This window comes from Drosophila gunungcola (genome assembly GCF_025200985.1).
Source record: "Drosophila gunungcola strain Sukarami chromosome 2R unlocalized genomic scaffold, Dgunungcola_SK_2 000006F, whole genome shotgun sequence".
NCBI classification, from domain to species: domain Eukaryota; kingdom Metazoa; phylum Arthropoda; class Insecta; order Diptera; family Drosophilidae; genus Drosophila; species Drosophila gunungcola.
In genome coordinates, this window is record NW_026453168.1 from 2,050,517 (window position 1) to 2,072,310 (window position 21,794).

Sequence of the window (21,794 nt, forward strand, 5' to 3'; positions counted from 1 at the left end):
TACATTGGTCCTGTATCGACACTAGCTTTTCCCGGGACCAAAATCCTTACTCCAACGCCCGTAAGTATGCAATGCTACTTGTACCCAGTTTCTGTAATGTGCAGTGGGCGTATCATATTAATGCAAATACAGAAGGCGTTTCTTACCTTACACTTTGTACAAATATTTTCAAAAAGAAAAAAATTGATGGCTCTTTTATAACAGGCATGGGTAGATCAATAATAAACTTAAATAGACCATCAACATTTCCCTTAAAAATTTGGAAAATGCAGGGGCATACTCAAAAGTGTGTTTTATCCAAGATTTTATGATTAAAATATTTTTAAATACTTATTACTTATGTCTCTTGATAAAGAATACACATAATTAATGGATATCTTACTTATTGACGAAAACATGTATTTGAAAAACGCGGAAACTTTAGAAAGTTCAGAATGGCATTTTTATATTAAAATAAACAAATATTTAATAGTTTTTTCATAATTAAAATAATTGATCAAGACTTTAGGCACGTACGCTTACCTTTCAGTGACCTACAAATTTGGGAAGAAAACAGTGCAGGTAAACTTTAAACAATTAACATTAATGTATTAATATGTATCTTATATTCAAAAATATTTAAGTTTAACTTACTTAATTGGTTCTGATATCTTAAAGTACTGCAACCCCAAAAAAAAATAATTTTTTATCCTATAATCCTAAAGTATGCTAGCCGGATTGCTGGGTATTTTAGGATCGGAGCATTTGACCATCGCAACCTTAGTCGTTGCGAAATGGAAACAGGAGCAACGGCAGCAGCGTCATCTGCAAGTGCAACGTGGGTGTTTATTAGCATGATTAACCCCGCCGCATTGCCGCACAAATTGCAAACGCATTGAATTTAGGTCAGCGTGGCGGATAATGAGGGGCCTGGGGTCGGATTGGGGGCGTGGTGGTGGCGGGTGTAAAGCGGGTATAGGGGGTTTTGGGGTTGGAAAATGTCAGAGCATCTTGTAATTTGATTTCGCCGTCATCCTGGCAATCGGCGCCGCTGTTTGTTGGCTGTTTGTGAGCTGGCTGTTGGTTATTGGCCTGACATTTTGCTGATTGCAATGGCCAACAAAGGATAGCCAAGCAGAGCAGCAATTTGAGTGGCTCAACGAAATGTGTACCAAACAAGTTAAAGGTTCGAGCGTAATTAGTTTTGGATGCACTTCAGAAGGAGTGAAAGTCACGCATACGGACCATAAACAAAATGCCGAAAGGCTTGTCGCACTTGGCTTGTTTTGTTCCATTTCCGGTTAACCACATCCTGCGTAATAAGCGGCACTTCCGCTCCGCAATGGACTTAAACTGTTTTGTTTTGGGCAGGGCTACCATTGTTGCTCCTGCCATGTTCTGTTTTTATTGTGAGTCAAATTTTCGTTTTAGGCAGAAGACAAGAGCTGGCGCAGGAGCACCAGGATGCTGTCACTTCCGGCCTCCTTACAAAATGTACATGGAGAAAAAAAGGAAGAAATATATTGGTATTATTTACATTTAATATTAAAAAATACAAATTGTTATAAGAATTTTCCTTCATATTCCTATAAAATATTCTTAAACATACTTACATTGTTAAGTTATTATAAATTTCAATTTAGAAAGCTCATGCTTATATAATACATACATGAGAAATTACTTAATTGCTGACCATTGCGTACCATATTTTTCTCTCTCTGCAATCAGTCGGTCTCAGAAGTTTCTGAGCTTTGCATGTGAATGGCACGTTTTCGGGACTTTTTTTCAGCCCCCTGCGTGTCATGCAAAATGGAGAAACCGAAGCCGCAAACTGGAGCTGCATTTTTATTTGCATTTCACTCGATGGCTGCCAGCAGAACCATTGTTGCTGTAATTGCCTGTGTAGGACATGGCTCTTGGTTGGCCAAAATGGAAGAACCAACACTGTTGGACGAGCATTCTGGCTGGGCTTACGCTTACGCTAAATGAACTTAACACAATTTACCAGTTCCATGTACATACTGCAGAACAGTCTTATTGTTGACATAATTAACCCTCCCATCGAAACAGTCGATGCTCAACTACTGCTACTTTCATTATCATTTCGAACATCGCTTAAATAATGCGCAATTGCAGTGTAATTGCGTTGCAAGTCTGCGAAAGCAATCTGGCCGTGCATCAGGACTCCGGCCGGAAGTGCAGGGGCACTTGAGATGCGCCCTGCACTCAGTGCCACCTACCAGCCACCACCTTGTGTTATAATAGACCCACTACCCAAACATATGTTGCACAATCATTTTATTTGCACGAATTAAGCGCCTCTCGACGGGAGTTGTGCCACAGTGAGCAGAAAAGAAGAATTACAGGTTAAATATTAAATCTTGTAATTATAATTATACCTCTTTATTAATTTTGGCGTTTTTTTAATAAGTTGTATTAAAAAATATATTTATTTAATAAATACGTAATTAGTTAGCCTCACCCAAAATACAAGGTCATAAACAATTTTGAAAATGTCCTTAAATTTAAGAACAATAACCCAATAGTTAGAAAAATTAACTAAAGAAATTTTCTGAATTAAAGCAGCCAACACAAAAAATTTAAATATTTAAAATTACGCAAAATTGAAATAATTTTTAGTAACTTTAATAAATATTTCAAATTAATGTTTGTTATTTTGTTTTAAATGGAGACATCTATGTAAGTAAACATTTAAAATATATGGTTAAATCAAAAAACCGTACAATTTACTTTAGAAACCAGACCCACGTGGAAACAATTTACAAATTATAATCTTAAATTGATTTTTAAAAACGAAATTTCATAGCGAAAAAAAGACCCTATATGTGTAAGGTTCTTAACTTGACTTTAATAGTACCTCTGAAATTAGTATACCCACTGTGTTGTGCCTGGTGGATGTGTGTCTGGAATTCTCCTGTGGTTGCAGTGCGGTTGTGCATTTGTGCGTGCTGCCGCTGCCACATTAGTATTCATGTGCGTGTGTGCCATTCGGCAGGTGGAAATGTGGGAAATCGGGTGGAGACCTGGAGGTCCTGGCCAAAAAAGGAAAGGCAGGCAGTGGTGGCTGCAGCTGACGCTGATGACAACGTAGGGGTTAACTGGCATTAATGGCATGCAGCCTTTCTGATTCTGGCGCTTCAGCCAAGGAAGCCGCTGGCGAAACCGCTCGGAAAATTGTTGAATAGCAAACGTCTGACTTCGAGACCTTGCATGTGCATACCACGTGGATATGCGCCGTTTTGAATTTGTACGGTCTGGAGCATTCCTCTGCCATCCATCTCAATGTTTTGTCCGGAATTTTGAAAATGTTTTGGAACTATGGCAAGCACTTATACGTCAGAAAAAGCACTCGATTTCGTATTACGATCAGTTGTTGACGACATTTCAGTCTACCAAATTGAGTTTGCTGTAAAGCCTGTTTGTGAAAAATTATAATTATTAATTGTTAAGGTTAATAAGCTAGTCTGTTATTTAAAGCATTTTCTTCGATGGAGGGTGAGTGAATACAGTTCTATTTAAAGTTAAAGCAAGAATTAACGTTTTTTGGAATTAAAAATATTGAAAAGTATTTCCTGGTTTGTTTTTCCTACGTATACCACAATATAAGTTACGCTTATATAAATGTTATGTTATTATGTCACTACAAGAGACAAAAACTATTTCATAAATCACTTATCGTAGTTATGTCAATTAAATAAAAGGTATGGTGATTTTCCTTTCAATCTGTTACTCCAAAGGGTTAGTTCCTTAAATGTTTTCCGAAAGCCACCACGCACCGCAAAACAATTTTCACCCGCCTTTGTTATCGACACCAATGACAAACCACTTTATGCCCCATTTCCTCTTCCCATTGGAAGCTATTAGAACCGAACAATTGGCCCAACTGGGTCAAAGTTCAGGGAAATGGAATAGAAAAAATAGAAACATTGAAAAAATATAAAGCGAGGAAAGTAGTCTAGACGTGTGCCAAATCAAATCAAACATCGTATACTGATTCCGCGGCAAACCGTCGACGGTTTAGACATATTGATTTTATATCATCATCGATGGAGGGATATACAATATTCCATTAAAGACCGCCGTGCGTGCCACTTGCGATGCGTGTGCTGCGGTGGCTGTCACGGCTCGACAGTCCGCCAATTTCGGCACAACTGCCAGTCTTTCTCCGACTTTCACCCAAGATGCGTGCCCAAAGGCCAAATGCCCAGGAGCGCGAAAAACTGCGTCGCCAGCGCTCCGAAACGCGTCTCGTAGTGGCCCGATGCAATGATCTAGGTGGACATCTCCCAGATTCAGGTGTCATTAATCTCTCTGAACTTCCTTCTTGCAGGTTTCGAGTATGTGGTCAATCCGCCCGTGTGGCCGACGGTCGGTTTCCTAAAGAAAATCCACAGGGACTCGAGCGGAAATTTTTGTCGGCCTAGCTACACCACGAAGACTCCTTCGGTCGCCCCAAATGCCTATGACGTAGACAGACCAATGGGATTTAAGGTGAGCCATAAAGGTATTTTTGTTTCATTTTACAAGACGGGAATATTGTTTTTTTATAATCATTTAAAAAAAAAATTAAAAATGCGCCTATGCTTATATTCAACTTTAATGTTATGCGGACATTTCAACCTTTTATAAAAAGCGTTGCAAAACCTAATTTAAAACAGACAGATGGGCAGGACTACATTTAGATTCACCTATTAAAGCTAAACCAAATTAAGTGTACTTTATAGGATTTCCTGTCTCCTTCAATGTTGTTGTCTTAAATTATAAAAGCTTACGCAAATGTATTTAAATTTATATAACCCTTCCGTTTAACTTTTCCGATCCTAAATTACTTTCAAAGTACCCATTTAGTTGTGTATTTTTTGTTTCATTAAGAAAATAAAAAAATATCTTGCAATGCCCCTTGCTAAGAATTTTATATAATAGCATAGGCGCGTATTTCATGAATTTTGTAAGTAAATCTATTAATTAAAGCCTATAAATCATTTACAGTATCCGTCAAAGGCTGGATTTTCAGCTTTGGCCAACAAGATGCCACGCCTACCGCCCTTCCGCGAACTTGGGTATCCGCCCATTGGATCCTATGCCACCGACTTTCCAGGAACTCAGTACTACTTTACTTTTAACAAGCACGTTGTCCGCGAGCAGAAATGGGTGACACCTGGGTAAGAAGTCTAAAATTGTTTTAAAGTTGCAAAGCTAATATCTAACATATTATTGAACTAAAACTAATAAAAAACAACCGTTAGCCCAACTCAAAATTCTAGAGATTACAGCGTTAATATTAATAATATTCGTAATTATTTTTCAGGCCCTCCACCTACACGCACCACCTAAAATATCCGGAATGGGATGTGGAGACGGCTTTTGGCTGCAAGCGCATCATCTGGCCATCGGTGGCGGTATTCTGCAGTCCCCAAAACAAAGTCAGGTGCTCGGTGTGCGGCGAGAAGCCGGTGGGCGACTACTTCCATAACTTTAGCAGCGATGCGGACATGTGCCGAGTGTGCATGCACGTCGAGATGGCGGCGATCAAGAAGTGCAGCCTGCAGGTGACCGAGCGGTACAGTCGGCAGCAGAAAATCAAACAGTTCGTGCCCGCCCGCTACTGCGGATTCTTCCACAATCACGACGGCACCACGGCCACCATTGAGCGGGAATCGCGCAAAGTCCTGCGCCAGAAGATTCGCGTGGAGAATTACCTCTATCGTCTGAATGCAAAGATAGAATAGTGCCTGAAATAAATGAGTTCCTTTGGCCAGCCGTACAGCCACAACTTACCTTAAAATATCTTCCCATTTTTACTGTAATCAGAACATTTACTTAAAATATATTTAACTTTAGTCCTTAAATAAAGGTCAAATTCAAACAATAATTTTGTTTTACCATTACCGCAATTAAATTTGAATATGTATATAATAACCACCATTGGTTTCAACCAAATCCACCATTTATTTTAAAATATGGATGGTTTAAGAAAAACGTTCTGAAAATAAAAGTTTTTCCCTTGGAATATTTATTCTTGTTAAAGGGCCCTAATTTCGAGAACATTATTCTTTGTTTTTCCCTTGAGCGGAAGTTTGAATTGACTGTATTGTATGTTTTCATGCTGGAACATTTTAATCGCATTTCCGCCACTCCATTTCCTCTTCCTTCTCCGCATACCCACTTCCGGTCGGGAAGGAGGATTTGAAAACCCGCACGCAGTTAGCCAAAGTCAGAAACAGAAACTGAAACGAACTCAGCGGCAGAGACAGCCCGTCCTTGGCCACAATGCAACAATGGGTGCTGGCCACTGGCCACTGGCCATTGGCCATTGGCAGCCATTACGAACATTATGGCATAGGGCCGCCGTGGCCCTGTCAATGCAAAATGGGATTTCACAGTTTGTCTGTTTTGTTTTGCATTTGGCAAACTGGCCAAGCCTCCAGCGAGGAGTTGGTTTTGGCCTGGCCAACTTTTGGCCATTCCACACACGCGTGGAATTTCAAATGCGAGTCAGGTTCCCTTACACCTGGCATGGGGTGGCAGAGAAAATTTTACAAGTGTACCACTCCCCCCATTACCATTACACTTCCTGGCTGCTGGCTTGAGCCACATACCCAAAGCTATTTAAAGTGCATCAGGAGACTATTGATGTTTTTTTTTACTTAAAAGTACAAATGCAAGGTAAGTGAATTAAATTATTGAAAGCATACATTATTTTAACCAATTTACACATTAACTAAATCACATCTTTTGTTTTTGTGGTTGATTCAACAAAAAGTTATTGAACAAAATAAATGAGTGTAGTGTAAAAACTTTAAAAAAATAAAATTCACACCTTGCTGAACTAAAACAATAGTTTTAAACAAATAACAACAAACTAACGAGCTAAAAATGTTGAAAGCTTGCAAATAACCGTTTGGTAGATTATGATTTTTAGTTAGTGATTTCAAAGTTAACGCACCATGTCTTTAAAAATTGTTTAATATGAAGGTGCAACGATACGATTTGTGGCTACACTACCCTTCCAAAAAAATTCTTGAGGAAAAATGGAATGCGTTCATTGTGGGGTTATCAATATTTATTGGTAAAAGTTCAGACATATGACGAATTGATTCACACCTACTCTTCGGTCTTCCCCAGAAGTTCGAACCACGAGGAATTTCGCACAATCTGGAGTAAGCTGTAAGAAAATAATTACTGTTTTATGTGCGCTATCTATTTTGAAACCTCTGAACGTAGATCGATTGCCAAACAAAAAAGAACAGCCACTGTGATATAAATGGTGAGAATTTCAAACTACATCATCGGCAACCGTTCCCTTCTTTTTGAACAATTTTCAATTTTCAAATTGAGGTGACACAAATGCGTTCCCTGGATGACAAATCGCTGGACTTGGCCGTGCAACCAAAAAGAACAGCCACTGTGATATAAAAGTTTTTTATAATATATCAGCAGAAGAAGTTCCCTGCGGTTAAAAACGGAATGGGAATTTGTCGGGAAAACGAAAACGAATATTGGCCGCTTTGATGTTTGGCACTTTAGGTACAAAAAGAACAGCCACTGTGATATAGGTATAGTTTAGTTACTTACAGCACAGCAACTATTCCCTCTACTTTAAAGGCTGAGATTCGGCACAGAACTGTTTGCAATTTATTTTCCATCGATGTGTTTTGGGCACAGACATGCGCTATAAAGGAAAATCACTGTGATATGTTAAGGATCAACGCATATCACAACGATCGTTCCTTTTAGCGAATGGCCCGGAATAAGCGGGGTTCACTCAACTTTGTTTATTGGCTTGTATTGCTGCAAATGCCACAACGAACTTCAATGGTTGTCTAGCTTTATGATCAGAGAAATCACCTAAGGCTGGACGACCAAAGAAACTAATTGCAACCGTTGGGGATTGCCTCTTTCACTAATAACTTCACTTGGCTTGTTGAACATTTTAAAATTATAGCACGAGTGTTCGGTCTAGTCACTACGCTTGGTCGGAACCGTTTTAAAAAGCGACCATACCGACATTCGCCATTCAATTTTAAAAACTGGAGCACCTATTATCACTTACTTTTGTATTGGCTTTGTATGGTTGAAGCGACGATGTGGCCAGGATCTTGAGACACACTTTGCCCAGTGATGTGAGGTTAACATAACTGCACAAGATGCATCCCAAGATCGGGGCCTTTCGATGATTCACTGTTCGAGATGGTCGTCTTTTCGAGATTATAGGACAAACTTTACCCAGTGCTGCTAGGATATTGGCAAAACCGAACAAGGTTTGTCGTATAATTGCTTTTCCTTCGAGCTGCTTGCTGCTTTGATCTTTGTTTCACTGCTGGATCTTCACACTCTGAGGATGCGTTGGTAACTGATGATCTGACTGCCGGCGACTGGATGTTTTATACCCGATTCCTGGCTCTGTAATCGCCCACTTACCTGTGGGTGGCGGGCGTTTTTACCTGCAAGGGTCGGGGTGGTTCCGCGAACTTCGCGTCCCGGATCGCGGCGACCTTCGTGAAAATTTTGCAACTTAATCCGTGGCCATAAACGGATTAATGCTGCTCGGTTTCGGGGAAAAACGCGCAGCTGTGCCGCGCATAATTTTCGCAGAAGTGCAATTAGGTTAGGCCCAAATGGGCTTGGGTTCGAAGATCAGCCGTCTGGTTAGTTTGGTAGTAAGCGCGGAGTGTGTTCCCCGTGTCGTCCCACGAATCGTAGGTATCACGCAGGATCAGTCACGAAGTTTCTTTTTCCTTAAAATGTTTCTCTAGCGACTGTACCAAAGGCAAAAGGCTACTGTAGTTAAGGAGAGGATAACCTTGTTTTCTTGAAACAATCACCTGTTGAAATTGTAGCTAACAAATTATATTATGCTCTTTTAGAGGAGATTTTCACGTTTTGTTTTACATTAGAGTAAGAAATCCCAACAACTTCCCAGAGATAAAAACATATTTAGCTGTGTGAGTAACTTTATTTTAAAAATCGAGAAGTCCTCTTACAGTTTTAAGGATATTTTTTAATGATATTTAAACTTTAAAGCAGTAACTCCTTTAGAAATACTAGTTTATTTCATTAACTTTTCAACAAACTGTTCACAAAGAATATGTCTATTTTAGTGTTCCTACGAAATAATTGATTTATTAAAGCCACTTCGCACCAACGGTATTTTTGACCGAATCGCAGGAATCGTTAACCTTTTTACCCCTTTAAAAATATAAGATAAATTTGGGACTTTGGTTGAGGTAACAGCGAAAGAATCACTTGACTTTATTTTATAATCTTGGGCTATCGATCTGTCTGAAAAAACTGATATTTGCGCACGCAGTCACAATTTTTGAGTCTTCTTTTGGTATTGACTTCTGAAAATTAAAGAAACGAAGAAAGTCACTTTTTTAAGAAATTGAACTTACTTGGGGAGTTAAAATATTAAATATGCCATATAGAACAACAAGACAGCCAAAACAGCTAAATTCTAATGCCGATTCAAATATTACTGCAAGCTTTTTAATGACTATTAAAGATCATATGCGCAGGGAACACAAAATTTAATTTTTTAAAAGTTTCAGGCAAACTTTAATATATATGTACAAATATTTAATATATCTGTACAATTTGTATTGGCGACATAATAATATAAATGCCAACAATTAAATAAATTCCAAGGACTCAGGTTTTTCCATTTTATATTTTACTGATACCGGATATAATAAACAAGTCAGCTTTTTGTTTAAATTAATATAATTTTCTTATTTTTAAATCTATTATTAAATACAAAATTTGTGTTTTTTTTGTCAGGTTACTTTTCGTATTCTAAGTTTCGTTGTTATTCAAGTCATTTGTACAGTTAAATCACACTTTAAATAAGCAAGGGAAAACACATGAGGAAGTTATCCTAGAAAGGAAATTTTAATTATCAGACGGAATACAATGCATAGCTATGGAGTCCTTGAAGGTGTCCTGTTAGCAACTACATCATTAATTGTGAGTGGCTTATGCAGCTTTATACTTTACTAAAAATTCTGGATCTTTCTTTATAGGTTCTATGGGTGCAAGGATTCGTTGCCTTGCCACTGGCTCTGCCCGTTCCGGAGTCACTTCCACTTACGATCGTGGAGGCGGTGGATAATTCGGCAGACAGAGCCCCGAGGCAGGCGAACTGGAATCGGTCCGTATTAGATATTTTCAGGGGGGAACGAAGCCTTAATACTCCAGTGCCACAAAAAGCTGATGGCTTTCGAGTTTTTGCCAAGAAGCTACAAGATGACTATCACCGAAAAACTGGCTACAACGCAACCATTAGAGCTGCCCATGGCAGTGACCAAAGGAACTACATGTTCGCCGGATGAGAATCACTAAAAGCGGTATACGACTCTTTGCCGCTCCACAGGGAGATGAGCATGAAGAAGGAACAACGGAAGCAGCTGGAGGAGATGAAACTGAATCAGTAGCAGATGAAGTAACAACGGATGCAGCTGGAGGCGAAACTGAAGATGAAGCGACCAACACCACAAAAAAAGGAACAGAGCTTTCCGTAAATATTCCAAAGTTTTATACCAACCAACATGGTGAAAATGTCTATGATCAATGGGGCGTAACCTTCGGTCAAGAGTTCTTTGACACTCGTTTCGGCCCGGCAAACCGTCAGAATCGGCGTATGACGATCAATCCGAATCCAGTAACGAACTACTACCCAAGCATGGAGAATTTGACCACAATCTGCTCGTATCCCACTACCGCATACGCACAAAACCAAAAGAGGGTCATGAAGTGGCTGTACCGCCACGTCTACAGCAAGAAAAAGAAAGTCCGCCCCATCTTCTTTGCCCTGCGTCGCGAACTATACGACAAGGCCAATTCCGAGGTGTGTCACACGGCGGCCTTCAACGACTGGCTGCAGTACCAGCAGTGCGCCGTGCGCCGCAACATGCGCATGGAGTACTTCATTCCCAAGTACCCAATGCAACAACTGGCATTCAACTAGAATTAGCAACGTTATCATCTTTCAGGCGCCCATATCCCGTTTAAATTCTAGTTGGTTATACTCACCTTACCATACAAAAAGTTCAGGAGAAATTGAGAAAACTTCTGAAATACATAAGCCATGATTGTTCAATATATGATCTTTCCTTTCAAATTTAAATTCGACTGATTTCATACTTTTTTATGGCGAGTACCCTGAATAAATTCAAGTTAAATACATTTGCGAATATAAATAAATATCACAGAGCGTATTGTGAAGAGTAATGAATTGCTGTTACCAATAAAAATAAATCACACACAAAATCATTGAACCGTGCTTAAGTTTATCATTAAAAACATTTCTTTTTAAAATTTTTGGGTCATCCTGCCAATGAGATATATATATTCTTAAATTTTTACTTGCCTCGAAATAATTTTGACTTAAAAGGCAACTAGAATATCTTATACACAATATTTCTTTATTTTATGCAAGGCAAATGTCTTTAAGACTTGTCATCCATTACAACAGCATTAGCATACAAATTTCCAACAATAAACTTTATTCATTACCCATACTTATTATGGAATTTATTGAATACGGTTTTTGGTTCCTGTTCCCGATACCCAAGTACATTTAAAATAAAACATTGACATTTTGGGGTTTTTAGCTTTCGCTTTGTTTTTCTGGTTTATTTGGTAAAATTAAATCAATATCTTCATTTCATTTATACGTTTTTTGTTATTACCTTTTTTCAGATATCATTTCTTAGAAAAACGAACATATTTTGTTTCAAATTTTCAGCGTTGTACAACTAGAAGAAGAAGAAAACAAATATTGAAAACAAGAAGATGGAAAATTATAAAGAAATCTTCTTAGTATGTAAGTAGTTTCCGCAGCAGATCTTCTCCAGGATCTTGACTGTCCGCCGCTCTCACCCATCTTCCTCCTCATCATCATCCTCATCCTTCACTTTCCACTTTCCACTCTCCACACTTCTCTCTTCAACGCACTCCTCAAACCAGCTGTGGGGAAGTAAAAAAGATGTACAACAATATTATTAAGACAAATGTAAGAGAAATGCTTTCTCTGCCGCTAAAAGGCCGCTCAAGTCATGTTGTTTTTCTTGTCTTAGCGCCGATTGTTGATGTCCGAATGCCAATTTTAATTTGACGATTAGGCAATGTTTGTTTGTTGAAAGAATAATGTTTAACATAACTATGTAGAAGGTGTATGATAGAAACCTGCAGGAAAAATATACAGCTTAATTAAGATGATTAAGGGCTCACCGTTTTAGCGGTACAACTCACCGTTTTGTATAAAATATTATGGGCTTCATGTTTGCTTGGGCATCAATGCCGAAAAAATCAATGGGGGAGAATAACTATGATAACTAATCCTTAAATGGTATGTTTAATAGCTTTTTACACTGCAAAGACATTTAAAATGGTTAAAAGGGTTAGTGTTATATTTATTTTATCGTAGGCTATAATATTTTGAATAACATAATAATATAATCTAATAAGCAATTTAACAGTTAAAGAAAGTAAAAGGATCCAGTGCTAAAATAACTACAGTAGTTTACTGGCTTAATAAATATTTAAAAAACAAAATTTTTTATCTTGTTTTATTTGATTCGAATTTTTTTAAGTTTTTGTTTAATTTTCGATTGGCCAATTAGTGTTTCTATTATCAGACAAGAAACAAACATTGTTCATCATTGTTAGACCGGTACTGGCGTACGCAAAAAATTCAATTATAAGCTATACTCAAAATATATCGAAGTGTCATTTATGACTTCAAGGCCTCCTAACTCGAATTTTTTCGTGCTAGGTAGCAGTTCAAGTTATGCGAGATCGAATGCATATTTATAGTTTTTACCATCTCCCCATAAAAACGCAATGAATACAACAAAAACCTAAGTGCCTGTTTATTCTGTTAAAAGTATATTTACTTGATTTCTATTAGGCTTCGGATTTTAAGTTATTTATAAATTTCTCCCAAATCTTAAGAGGCATTTTGTAAAAAGACCGTGTTAATAAAATTCCTAATTATTTATTTTCAAAAAACTAAATACTTGTCTTAATTTGAGAAGATTACAATTTCCCCCAAGTTGATAAGATATTTTCTAAAGGAATATTCTAATAATAACAATAAACAAGATTAAAAGAATAAGTGTCAATTTTATTTATTGAAATAATGTATTTTTTGATATTGTACCATCGTTCTAAAGAAGACTTTATCTCATTTTCCTTTAGGGCATTTTGCCCAAACACTGTAAATAATTTAGAAAATAAAAATACCAAAAATTTTGTTTTGTGTTTTGTTTTTTTTTTTCTTTTTTAAAAAGTTTATTTTCATTATCATTTATTGAGCTTAGTCTCGGGCTTTGTAAGTTGAATTTTTAAATTTAAATGTATGTTTTTGTTAGATTTTTTCCACATTGGCGGAAATACTGGTTATAGAATACGTAATAGTAAGTAGAAAGGCAACTTAAGAGTACAGAAACAGTCTCGTGTCAAAGGAAGTTGCAGAAAATGGATGAGAGTACGAGAACGAGGAAAAACATTTAGGCAACTTACAAGAAATTGTCGGTGCCGGTGGTGCGGCATTCGCAGCTACAGGAACCGAAGTTGCTGGTGTCGTTGATGTTGCTGCTACTCTGACCGCTTTTTGTTGTTGTTGTGGTTGGTTGTTAGTTGTCAAATGTTGGTTGTTGTCCTCTTCATCATCATCAATGTAGTACGTTTTGTTATAGTGGCCAATGCCGCCACCGCCGCCGCCGTTGTTGTTGCTGTGGTGGTAGTTGCTATGAGCAATGTTGCTGCTGCTGATCGTGGTAGTTGATGTCGCCGTCTGTTGCTTGCGCTTGTGTCCGGTTATGCTTAGAGCAGCCGTTAGACTGGAAGCGGCATGCAGGATCGAGCGCTGGTTGAAAATGCTGTTGGAGGCGGCCGCCGCAGCCGCATTGTTGTTCTTCCGGAACTTCTGATTATGATGATGATGAGCTGGTGGCTGTGGCGGCGGGGGCGGCGGCTGCTGATGCGGCGGATGCGGATGTAGCGTTGGCGGTTGTCACGAACATGCCACCTCCGTTGTGGTTGTGTTGCTGTTGGCGCTGCCATTGTTGCTGCCGTTGTTGTGCGGCTGAGACGGCTCCTGCTCCACGTCCATCTCGGACCCGTTTTTGCCCGAGCTCTTAAAGCTGGGCGCACTCATTTGCGCCGCTGTGGGCGTGGTGGGCGTTCCTGCCCCCATATCGCTGGAGGCATTCGAATTTTCCTCTGTCAGCTAAACAAGAAATTGGTCATGGTGTTAGAACATTCTTAATGGAATAGCTATAGCCACTTACCGATTCGCTGAGTCTGTGTATCTTTGCCCCGCTATCCCGACCGCGATTTCCACTCGATGGCTGCTGACCTGGCGGCAGTGGGTCCTGCGATTGGGCCAGTTCCGTCGAGAGTCGCTTGCGGTTGGCCAGCAGTGTGTTATTAAAATTATTGTGGCTCTCCATGGACTTACGCTCTCGCCTGAGGAAGTCGGAATCTAAGTAGAGCGACAATTGCTTGCGCTTCACATGACGGGCATCAATAGTCATGCCCTCTTTGAGCATTTTGATGTTGACCTGCAATGGTGATAAAAAGATTAGCAACTGGATATAATTTTGTAGGTTTACTTTATGTACTTACGCCATGCATCATCACGTGCTCCGTAAAGTTCTGTATGCTCTCTGTGAGGTCCACATTGAGGTTCTCCGAACGCTCAAACTCCAAGCCGATGAACCACATGGAGCAGAATGGCGCCGAAGTAACTGCAGACTGGCTTCCCTGAGATTGCTTCAAATCGTCCTCATTTCCACTGTTGTTCTGCGAGTTGTTGGCACTCTGGCCCTTCTTAAACTCAAAACACTTGGGATTGACGTGGGCCAAAGCAATGTGGGGATTCCGCTCCAAGTTGCCGATTAGCAAACGCACCTTGGACTCAACCAGGCCGCACCATTCCAAGTGGTCGTCGGCCGTCTGCGAATTGACCAATAGCACGATAAAGTGGCGGTACCTGTAGAAGAAGCTGGGTGCCTCAAACAAACGATCCCACGGAATGCGGCCCAGCATGATCTCATCCGTGATGTTCATGCCGCGATTGAACTCGGTCAATATGACCTTCTTGGTGGATTCCGACACATTAAATGTGGAATTCTGTTGGGGGTACGCAGGCGTTATGATGGGCATCAGATGATACCGATCCGAGGCATTGACTCGCGGATCCCAGACCTAGAAGCAGGATAAAATGTTAGTTTATCTACAAAGTCTGTGTAATTTCATCCAACTTACTTGAAATCTCAGATTGACGTTGTCGGGGTGCTTGAGCAGCACTGGGTTGGGCCACTTCCAGCGCGAGAATACCAAGAAAAACTTGTGCACCAATGTGGCAGCTGCAGCATTCGGATACAGCTGGCAGGTCCTGGCCACCAGCATGGCCCAGGTCACACCGCCGAAATAACCCAAAGAATTTGAGTATATGCCGTGCTCTAAGTGGGGAAATCAAAAATATTAGTGATAATTATTTGAAGAATCTTGTAAAACTTACTCTTTGCCCATAATTTGATGGTGCGCAGGGCCAGGCGGAAATTTTCAATGTTGGGAACCAGAGCCAGGATTTCGTCTGTTACACGGCAGCCGTTGAGGCTGCGCACCGAGCGGTGATCCAGGTTCCTCAGCAGGTTATCATCCCGTAGATCAAAATCATCGGGTATCTCTTTAAGGGACAGACGAGCAAACAGCAGATCTATCTCGATGCCATCAAAGTTCATTTTGATGACTGGCACGAAGGCCTCCTCCACAGAGCGGCACTCGGTGACCTCCGGCTGCTTCTTAAGCACCTCGAAGAAGCTCTGAAAGTAGTCGGTGCGCTCGATGTTGCGCGGAGCCACACATAGGGCGTCAATATCGGCGCCCTTGTGATGGACACCCAGGCGGTACGAGCCGAATGTGTAGATCTTGCCGCCGAGCTTCTCAGCAGCTGACTCCGGCATGTTCTTGCTGACGGAGATCTCTTTGACCCACTGCTTGACCAGAGTGTTGAGCTTGGCCAGGATCTCCATGCGGTGGTTTAGCTCGTCCTGGCTCTCGAAGACGTTGTACGGCTCCAGAGAGCCGCGCAGCTCATCAGTGCGCTGCAGATCCTCCGCCCTGGGCTCGGCCAGACTGATGGCCGAGGTCATGCCCAGCTGCTTGGCGGGCGGTCCGCCCGAGGTAGAGTTGCCATTGTGCTGATGCTGATGGTGGTGCTGCTGGCGATGTGTTGGTTCGGAATTCCACATGCTGTCTGCCTTCGTTTGAACTTCAAGTAGGGTCCTGAAACCGCAAATTTAGAGTGGTGTTAGCTGACATTATCATTGAGATTATAGTTCATTAACTCACCTATCTAGGCTTAAAACGTATGTTGTAATTATACTTAAGTTTGCTCTCCAAGAAGACAAAATGGAATATGCGACACCTTCTCTTGTGGTTCAGTTTACGATGCAGCGCTTAATAAAATGCTGTAGATAATTTTAATTGTATTTTAAAATTTATATAAAAATTGAAATAGAACAATCCTTAAAAGGGATACATAATCAAGGTACTAATTATACGAAAAATGCCTAATCTATATGACATTTTAGTGCTTTTACAAAAACAAAAAAGGGAAATTTCCAACAATGTTATGATTATAAAATATATATGAACACATTATTAAGAACACCAAATATATATCTCTCATGACAAAGCGGATTATAAAAGTTAATCACTCAATATTTGAACTAAAAATTTTTATGGTGGGTCATTTCGATTCATCATATTCTAACCGCTAACAATGTTTCTTTAAATCTAGAATTACCTTATTTTTTTTACTGTGTAGCTAAACAGTTAGTGGACAATTGCAATTTACTTTTGTGCTGACTAAATGCAATTTGTAAGTGCGATAAGATATTTCAGCCACTGCCGTTATATACGAAAAACATAACAATGAATCTCGCGTCCCATATGGTCACACTGGTACCCTTCGCCTTTGGGCATAAACAAATGCGTAAAACAATTAACAAGAAATTCGCGGTTGAACTGCGGGAGGAGTATTTTCGCTTGGCGTGTGCACTATAGCAGAATAATTGTGACAATGACAAACATAAACAAAAGAAAGCGTATTTAAACGGAATATTTGCCAACCCCCGCTGCCGCAGGTAAACGGTACTCTCATACACCCACACAAACGTGAGCGACGCACGCACCGCATACATACACGCACGGGGAAAAGTTTTTGTTTTTGCTTACCTGCGTTGCTTCTTCTGATTCTTGGCCTGCTCTTGTTGTTGTAGCTGCTTCAAACAAACGATGAGGGTGTGTGTTCGAGTGTGACGTGTGTGTGTGTCGTGTCCGTCCGCTGCATTCGTGAGTGCGTATGTATGTTTATTAGAACTTTTGGCAGGAGAGTGTATCCCATTCATATGTTCTTGTTGCTCCGGCTTCTTTATTCGCTCGTCTCCTTTTGCGACACTCTTCACATTTCTTCTTTCCCGCTCCCGTTCACCCCCTCCCACTCTCTTCAATAACTTTTGAGCAAAGCAAAACTCGCGTTTTTATGCTACGTGACGAGCTCTGCTAAAACTGACGCACACGCACACCGATATGCATATGCCAGTTGCCAAAACGCAAACACAAACACTTTTCGCCCACTTTTGGGGCGTTGGAGGCGACGGGGGGCACTGATAATGCTGCGGGATCGACGCGCGGGGCGGTTAGTGGGCGGCAAACATGTTTCACTATCTTTTTAGCAACTGATTTGCGCGTTCTAGCAATAATTAAAATGTGTAGCAATCGATTGAATGCTTACGGTAATCGGTATCGATGCTCTTAGCGCATAGGGATGGCCGAGTTTCGGTAGCTAGAGAGGACAGCAGGTTCGCGATAGATTACTAACTCACGCCTATTGTGAACGGTCAACAATCTAATAATAAATCGCGATTAAAAGCACTTGGTTTTAATTATTTATTTTATTTGTAACATGATCGGGTCATAATTTAAAACCAATTAATTACTATGTGTTCTTTCATATAAGGTTTATTTAACTGATTTTTGTATTACCATAATTATTACCTATAATCAGTTGAATTCCTGATACAGTTGTCTCAAGCCCAAATATGACCATCTGCTTATTAAAGATTTTGACAGATGGCATAGTTTTGCACCTTTGGTTTGGGTAAAATCCCTTCAAAAGTTATGTACCTGAAATAAAAATCCCTTTTCAAATGGGATTCAAGTAAGTAGGTAGGATTTCTCATTTATCGCAACATCAGGTAAATAATTCAAAAGTCCAAGCTAATTAGAATAATATTAAACAGTCATAACAAGATATATATCAACAAGTAACCGAATAAAAGTTTAATGGCAAAATGTTTAAAATAAAATCAAATCATATACCTTGAAATGTTGTCGTGTCCTCATATATGTTATTTTATGAGCGACATATTTATCGTCCAATTGAATTAAAAATGTATAATTTAATTTGAACTTTAAAAGTTCTACAAGTTAGAGTACCAACAATTAAAAAATACCAACATATATGCATCATCCCTTGAATCCCGTCTATCTGGCAACTCCACAAACAGCTGTTTGCTATCGAAATTGCAGAAATAAAAATCGGTTTTTGGCAATTTCGCATCGATTCTGTTTGTTTACGAGGAAAATGCAGAATAGCCACCGAAAAGCGCCGCAAAATGTAACGCATCCGGCGAGAACCTAGCTTTTGACCCAATATGATTCCCTGGATGCGCGAGAAGTTCAACGAGAAACGGGCCAAGTGGCTGGCGCGCAGCAAGCGGAGCGGTGCCTCTCCAGCGGATGAGAGTCCCCGGAGCAGTAGCCACAGCCACAGTCACAGCCAGCGGACGGATGCCAGCGATGCGGAGAGCCTTAGCGGATCCTCGTTGAATGTCCACACGGCGGAGTCGGAGACGCAAACGGATGGCGGGATAACCGGCCCCCATTCCCGGCCTCTCGTTGGAGGAGGAAGCTGCGTCCTGAGGACTCCATCGCCCGCTCGCCGGCGACGAATGCACCTAGAGCTGCAGCTGCAGCGGCGGGAGGAGCGGACAGAACAGCAGGCGGAGCCCCAGGACTCGCCCACGCCCACTCAACAGCAGCAGGCCCATGCGTAAGTTGACAAAATAACGAAAATGCTCAAGTTTATCCGAGTGCTTACCCCAAATATATATTTGTCTATTCCAAATTCTCCGTTGGATTCGCTTACACAACCGACCTAAATCAAACTATGCAAAAACTGCGCAGTTTGTTCCTCAGGTTTGTTCAGCCCTAAATCTTGCGTGTGAACCCTTTTTTTTATCTCTTTCATTGGAAACCTTATTAGAAAATCAGGCCATTCTAACCGACCAAACAACTCCACTTTGTCTGGCGAGGCAGAGGATGCCAGCAAGCCGGGCGAGTCCATCATGGTGCGGGTTATCTGCCCCAGTTCCCGCGTCCTGGTCTTCAAAACAGACGTCAACAAGCGCCTCAACGAGCTGAAGAGCGAGGTGATCCTGGAGCTAAGCGACGATCCCGAATCCATCCAGCTGTTTGCCCCTGACGTACGGCATTTGAACCCGCGTTACCGTCTCTACCGAGCGGAATACTTTGGCGGCGAGCTGAACGAGACGGACACGCTGGCCCAGCTGAAGGTGCGCAACAATGAGACTTTTATACTCTCTCCACGTCGCAACACTCTGCCGCAGACCGTATCTCGGATCCGCGAGGTGCCCGGTCCCAATGAGCAACTGGTGGAGAGCGCCACGCGATACGTACCCATTAACTGCAGCCAGCTGCCCACCATCGACATCAATGAGATTTTCCAGCAGTCGAACGTGAGCGCAATTTTTCATACCCTTATGGTTTTATTTACCCTGCTCTGTTTTTAGATACAATACGATGTGCGCAAGGTGCTGATATCACTGGCTCAGGCTTCGGCAGCGGTTATAGGAGCTGGTCCCTATGCTCCGCGGCTGATAGCCATGTTGAAGCAGCGTTTGATTAACCGTCGTAATCAGCAGGCGGATACGCTGCAGTGCCTCGTAGACATGGGCTTCAAACGGGAGTTGGCTGCGTTTGCCTTGAAGGCCAACAATGGCATATACTCAACGACGATGGAATGGCTGATACAGAATCAAAACGAGGAAAATCCGCAGGAGCCGCCGGCCATGAACATGCAGCACAGCCTTTCTTCCATCTCGCCATCCACGATTGTCACAAATAATGTAAGTAAAAAGTTACCAGCTTATATATATATATACTGGAACTAAACCTTTATTCCGTTAAAGGAAACCATTGAAAACACCGCCGCCTTGATTGAAATTGTGCGAATCTACAGTCACCGGGACTCGCCGCCCAGCGATGAGATTGTGGAGTCGCTCACCGAAATGGGATTCGAGGAGACGGCCGTGCTGGCGGCGCTGAAAAAGACGGGCAACAACAAGGCCTCCGCCTGCGAATGGCTGTGCGACAATCGCTCGGGCAGTGTTATTGAGCTGCGCGAAGGATTGGCACCCGACTCGCCCATCCTGAAGGTGATTCTGGAAATGCCACAGGTCCAGATGACTCTCAGCAATCCCAAGACTTTTTTGGGTATGTCAACCTCATCAAAAGCACTTTAAATCAAAGTTAAAATGTATATTCTTTACAGCCTTTCTGGGCATACTGGAGAACGAGCATGCGATACGCGTGTGGCGTGGCGACAACGACACAACCTCGGTCATCACACATATCCTGCAAAAGTACCATGAGGAGAAGCATGTGCTGGGCATCAACCAGTTCTACACGAACCGCTGGTGAACGGTGCCGCTAAGTGGCTTTATTATGAGATTAACCAAATTATATTTATACATATACATACACAATCACTCACCCCAAGTGCATGGCTGCAGCTTGGTCCATTTTGGGACCTCCATTATACATTGTGTATGTGCCCGTATGTAAAGAGTATTTTTGTAGCCAGAAACCATGAATGTAAACCGCACAAAGCCAAAGATGCAATCGCTTCGCCAAGAGCACGCGGCTGCACTCAAAAAACGCTTACCGATCAGTACGAAATGCATTATATACATACATATATATAAATATTATTAGGAACTAGTTCTAGTCAGGCCTTCATCCTACGATTCTATTAGGCTAAACACTTACCCTATTCATCTAGTTTGCTAGCTCATCTCGGTCATTTGAAATCGCAGTACAGTAAGCAAATGTCTCATACTTAATCCCATAGATACATCTCGTCAGTTGTAAGCGAGCGTACTTGAGGTGATTTCAGGCGTTGTAATGTCAGGTTGTTAAACGTGTCGCCTGCGAAACTATCAACTTGAACTCAAAGTATTATTTTGTAAACCAAATATTCGATTTGCATTGTTTTAACAAGAGGCAAATAAATTAATTAGTTTTTGATACAAAACAGATTAACAAATGGAGTTTTTATTTAAGGTGTTACACTTTATTATACCCATTAATCGTATAGTAAAAGGATATGCTGTTTTTGTTAAAAAGTGTTGTTATATGCTAAACGTTTTTTAAGTTTATTGTACTGTCACCCTATTTCCGTTGTCTAGTTAATAGTTGTTATAAATCAAGTGGTTTAATCTTTAAGCCAGCGGGTATTTCCCGAGCTGGGGTTCCATTATTTTTGGACTAAATAGGTAAGTTAACTATGCATGACTCAAGTCCCTACTAATTCCCTACTGCGTATGAGTAATATTTGCAGATACTTATACGCGAAATGAGTCACTCGTGAAGATAAGTCGATGGCTATTATTTTGCAATCCAGAGCATATGTAAAG

General features: G+C 40.9%; 4 protein-coding genes across 6 annotated transcripts; 3 read left to right on the plus strand and 1 right to left on the minus strand.

The window, feature by feature from the left end:
* The first annotated feature begins 3,340 nt into the window (after positions 1-3,340).
* Positions 3,341-5,863, plus strand: LOC128255111 (uncharacterized). 2 transcript variants are annotated; one of them, XM_052984620.1, is made up of 4 exons: positions 3,341-3,495; positions 4,331-4,491; positions 4,990-5,162; positions 5,309-5,863. In XM_052984620.1, the coding sequence occupies exons 1-4, from the start codon at positions 3,489-3,491 to the stop codon at positions 5,727-5,729; spliced, it is 762 nt and encodes a 253-aa protein (XP_052840580.1). In that variant the 5' UTR covers positions 3,341-3,488; the 3' UTR covers positions 5,730-5,863. The 2 variants fall into 2 exon arrangements, with proteins under 2 accessions (XP_052840580.1, XP_052840581.1); XM_052984621.1 differs by lacking the exon at positions 3,341-3,495 and adding an exon at positions 4,167-4,275.
* A 3,942-nt stretch (positions 5,864-9,805) lies between these two features.
* On the plus strand, positions 9,806-11,098 carry LOC128255110 (uncharacterized). Its single transcript, XM_052984619.1, is given in 4 exon segments — positions 9,806-9,966; positions 10,023-10,289; positions 10,291-10,338; positions 10,340-11,098. Coding segments are annotated over 4 exon segments (996 nt in total). The 5' UTR covers positions 9,806-9,912; the 3' UTR covers positions 10,967-11,098.
* A 499-nt stretch (positions 11,099-11,597) lies between these two features.
* Positions 11,598-17,838, minus strand: LOC128255107 (poly(A) polymerase type 3). Of its 2 annotated transcripts, XM_052984614.1 has the most exons (9): positions 17,251-17,834; positions 16,363-16,481; positions 15,530-16,296; positions 15,274-15,470; positions 14,632-15,213; positions 14,295-14,567; positions 13,525-14,233; positions 12,253-12,371; positions 11,598-12,186 (listed from the first exon to the last, which is right to left on the minus strand). In XM_052984614.1, the coding sequence occupies exons 3-7, from the start codon at positions 16,260-16,262 to the stop codon at positions 14,018-14,020; spliced, it is 2,001 nt and encodes a 666-aa protein (XP_052840574.1). In that variant the 5' UTR covers positions 16,263-16,296; positions 16,363-16,481; positions 17,251-17,834; the 3' UTR covers positions 11,598-12,186; positions 12,253-12,371; positions 13,525-14,017. The 2 variants fall into 2 exon arrangements, with proteins under 2 accessions (XP_052840574.1, XP_052840575.1); XM_052984615.1 differs by lacking the exons at positions 11,598-12,186; positions 12,253-12,371; positions 13,525-14,233; positions 14,295-14,567 and having other exon boundaries at positions 14,982-15,213; positions 15,274-15,468; positions 17,251-17,838.
* Positions 17,839-18,591: 753 nt separating this feature from the next.
* LOC128255109 (ubiquitin-associated domain-containing protein 1) lies at positions 18,592-21,414 on the plus strand. Its single transcript, XM_052984618.1, has 6 exons — positions 18,592-19,129; positions 19,264-19,275; positions 19,343-19,835; positions 19,890-20,225; positions 20,289-20,592; positions 20,651-21,414. Exons 1-6 carry the CDS (start codon positions 18,732-18,734, stop codon positions 20,797-20,799), a joined length of 1,692 nt encoding a protein of 563 aa, XP_052840578.1. The 5' UTR covers positions 18,592-18,731; the 3' UTR covers positions 20,800-21,414.
* Positions 21,415-21,794: the final 380 nt, after the last annotated feature.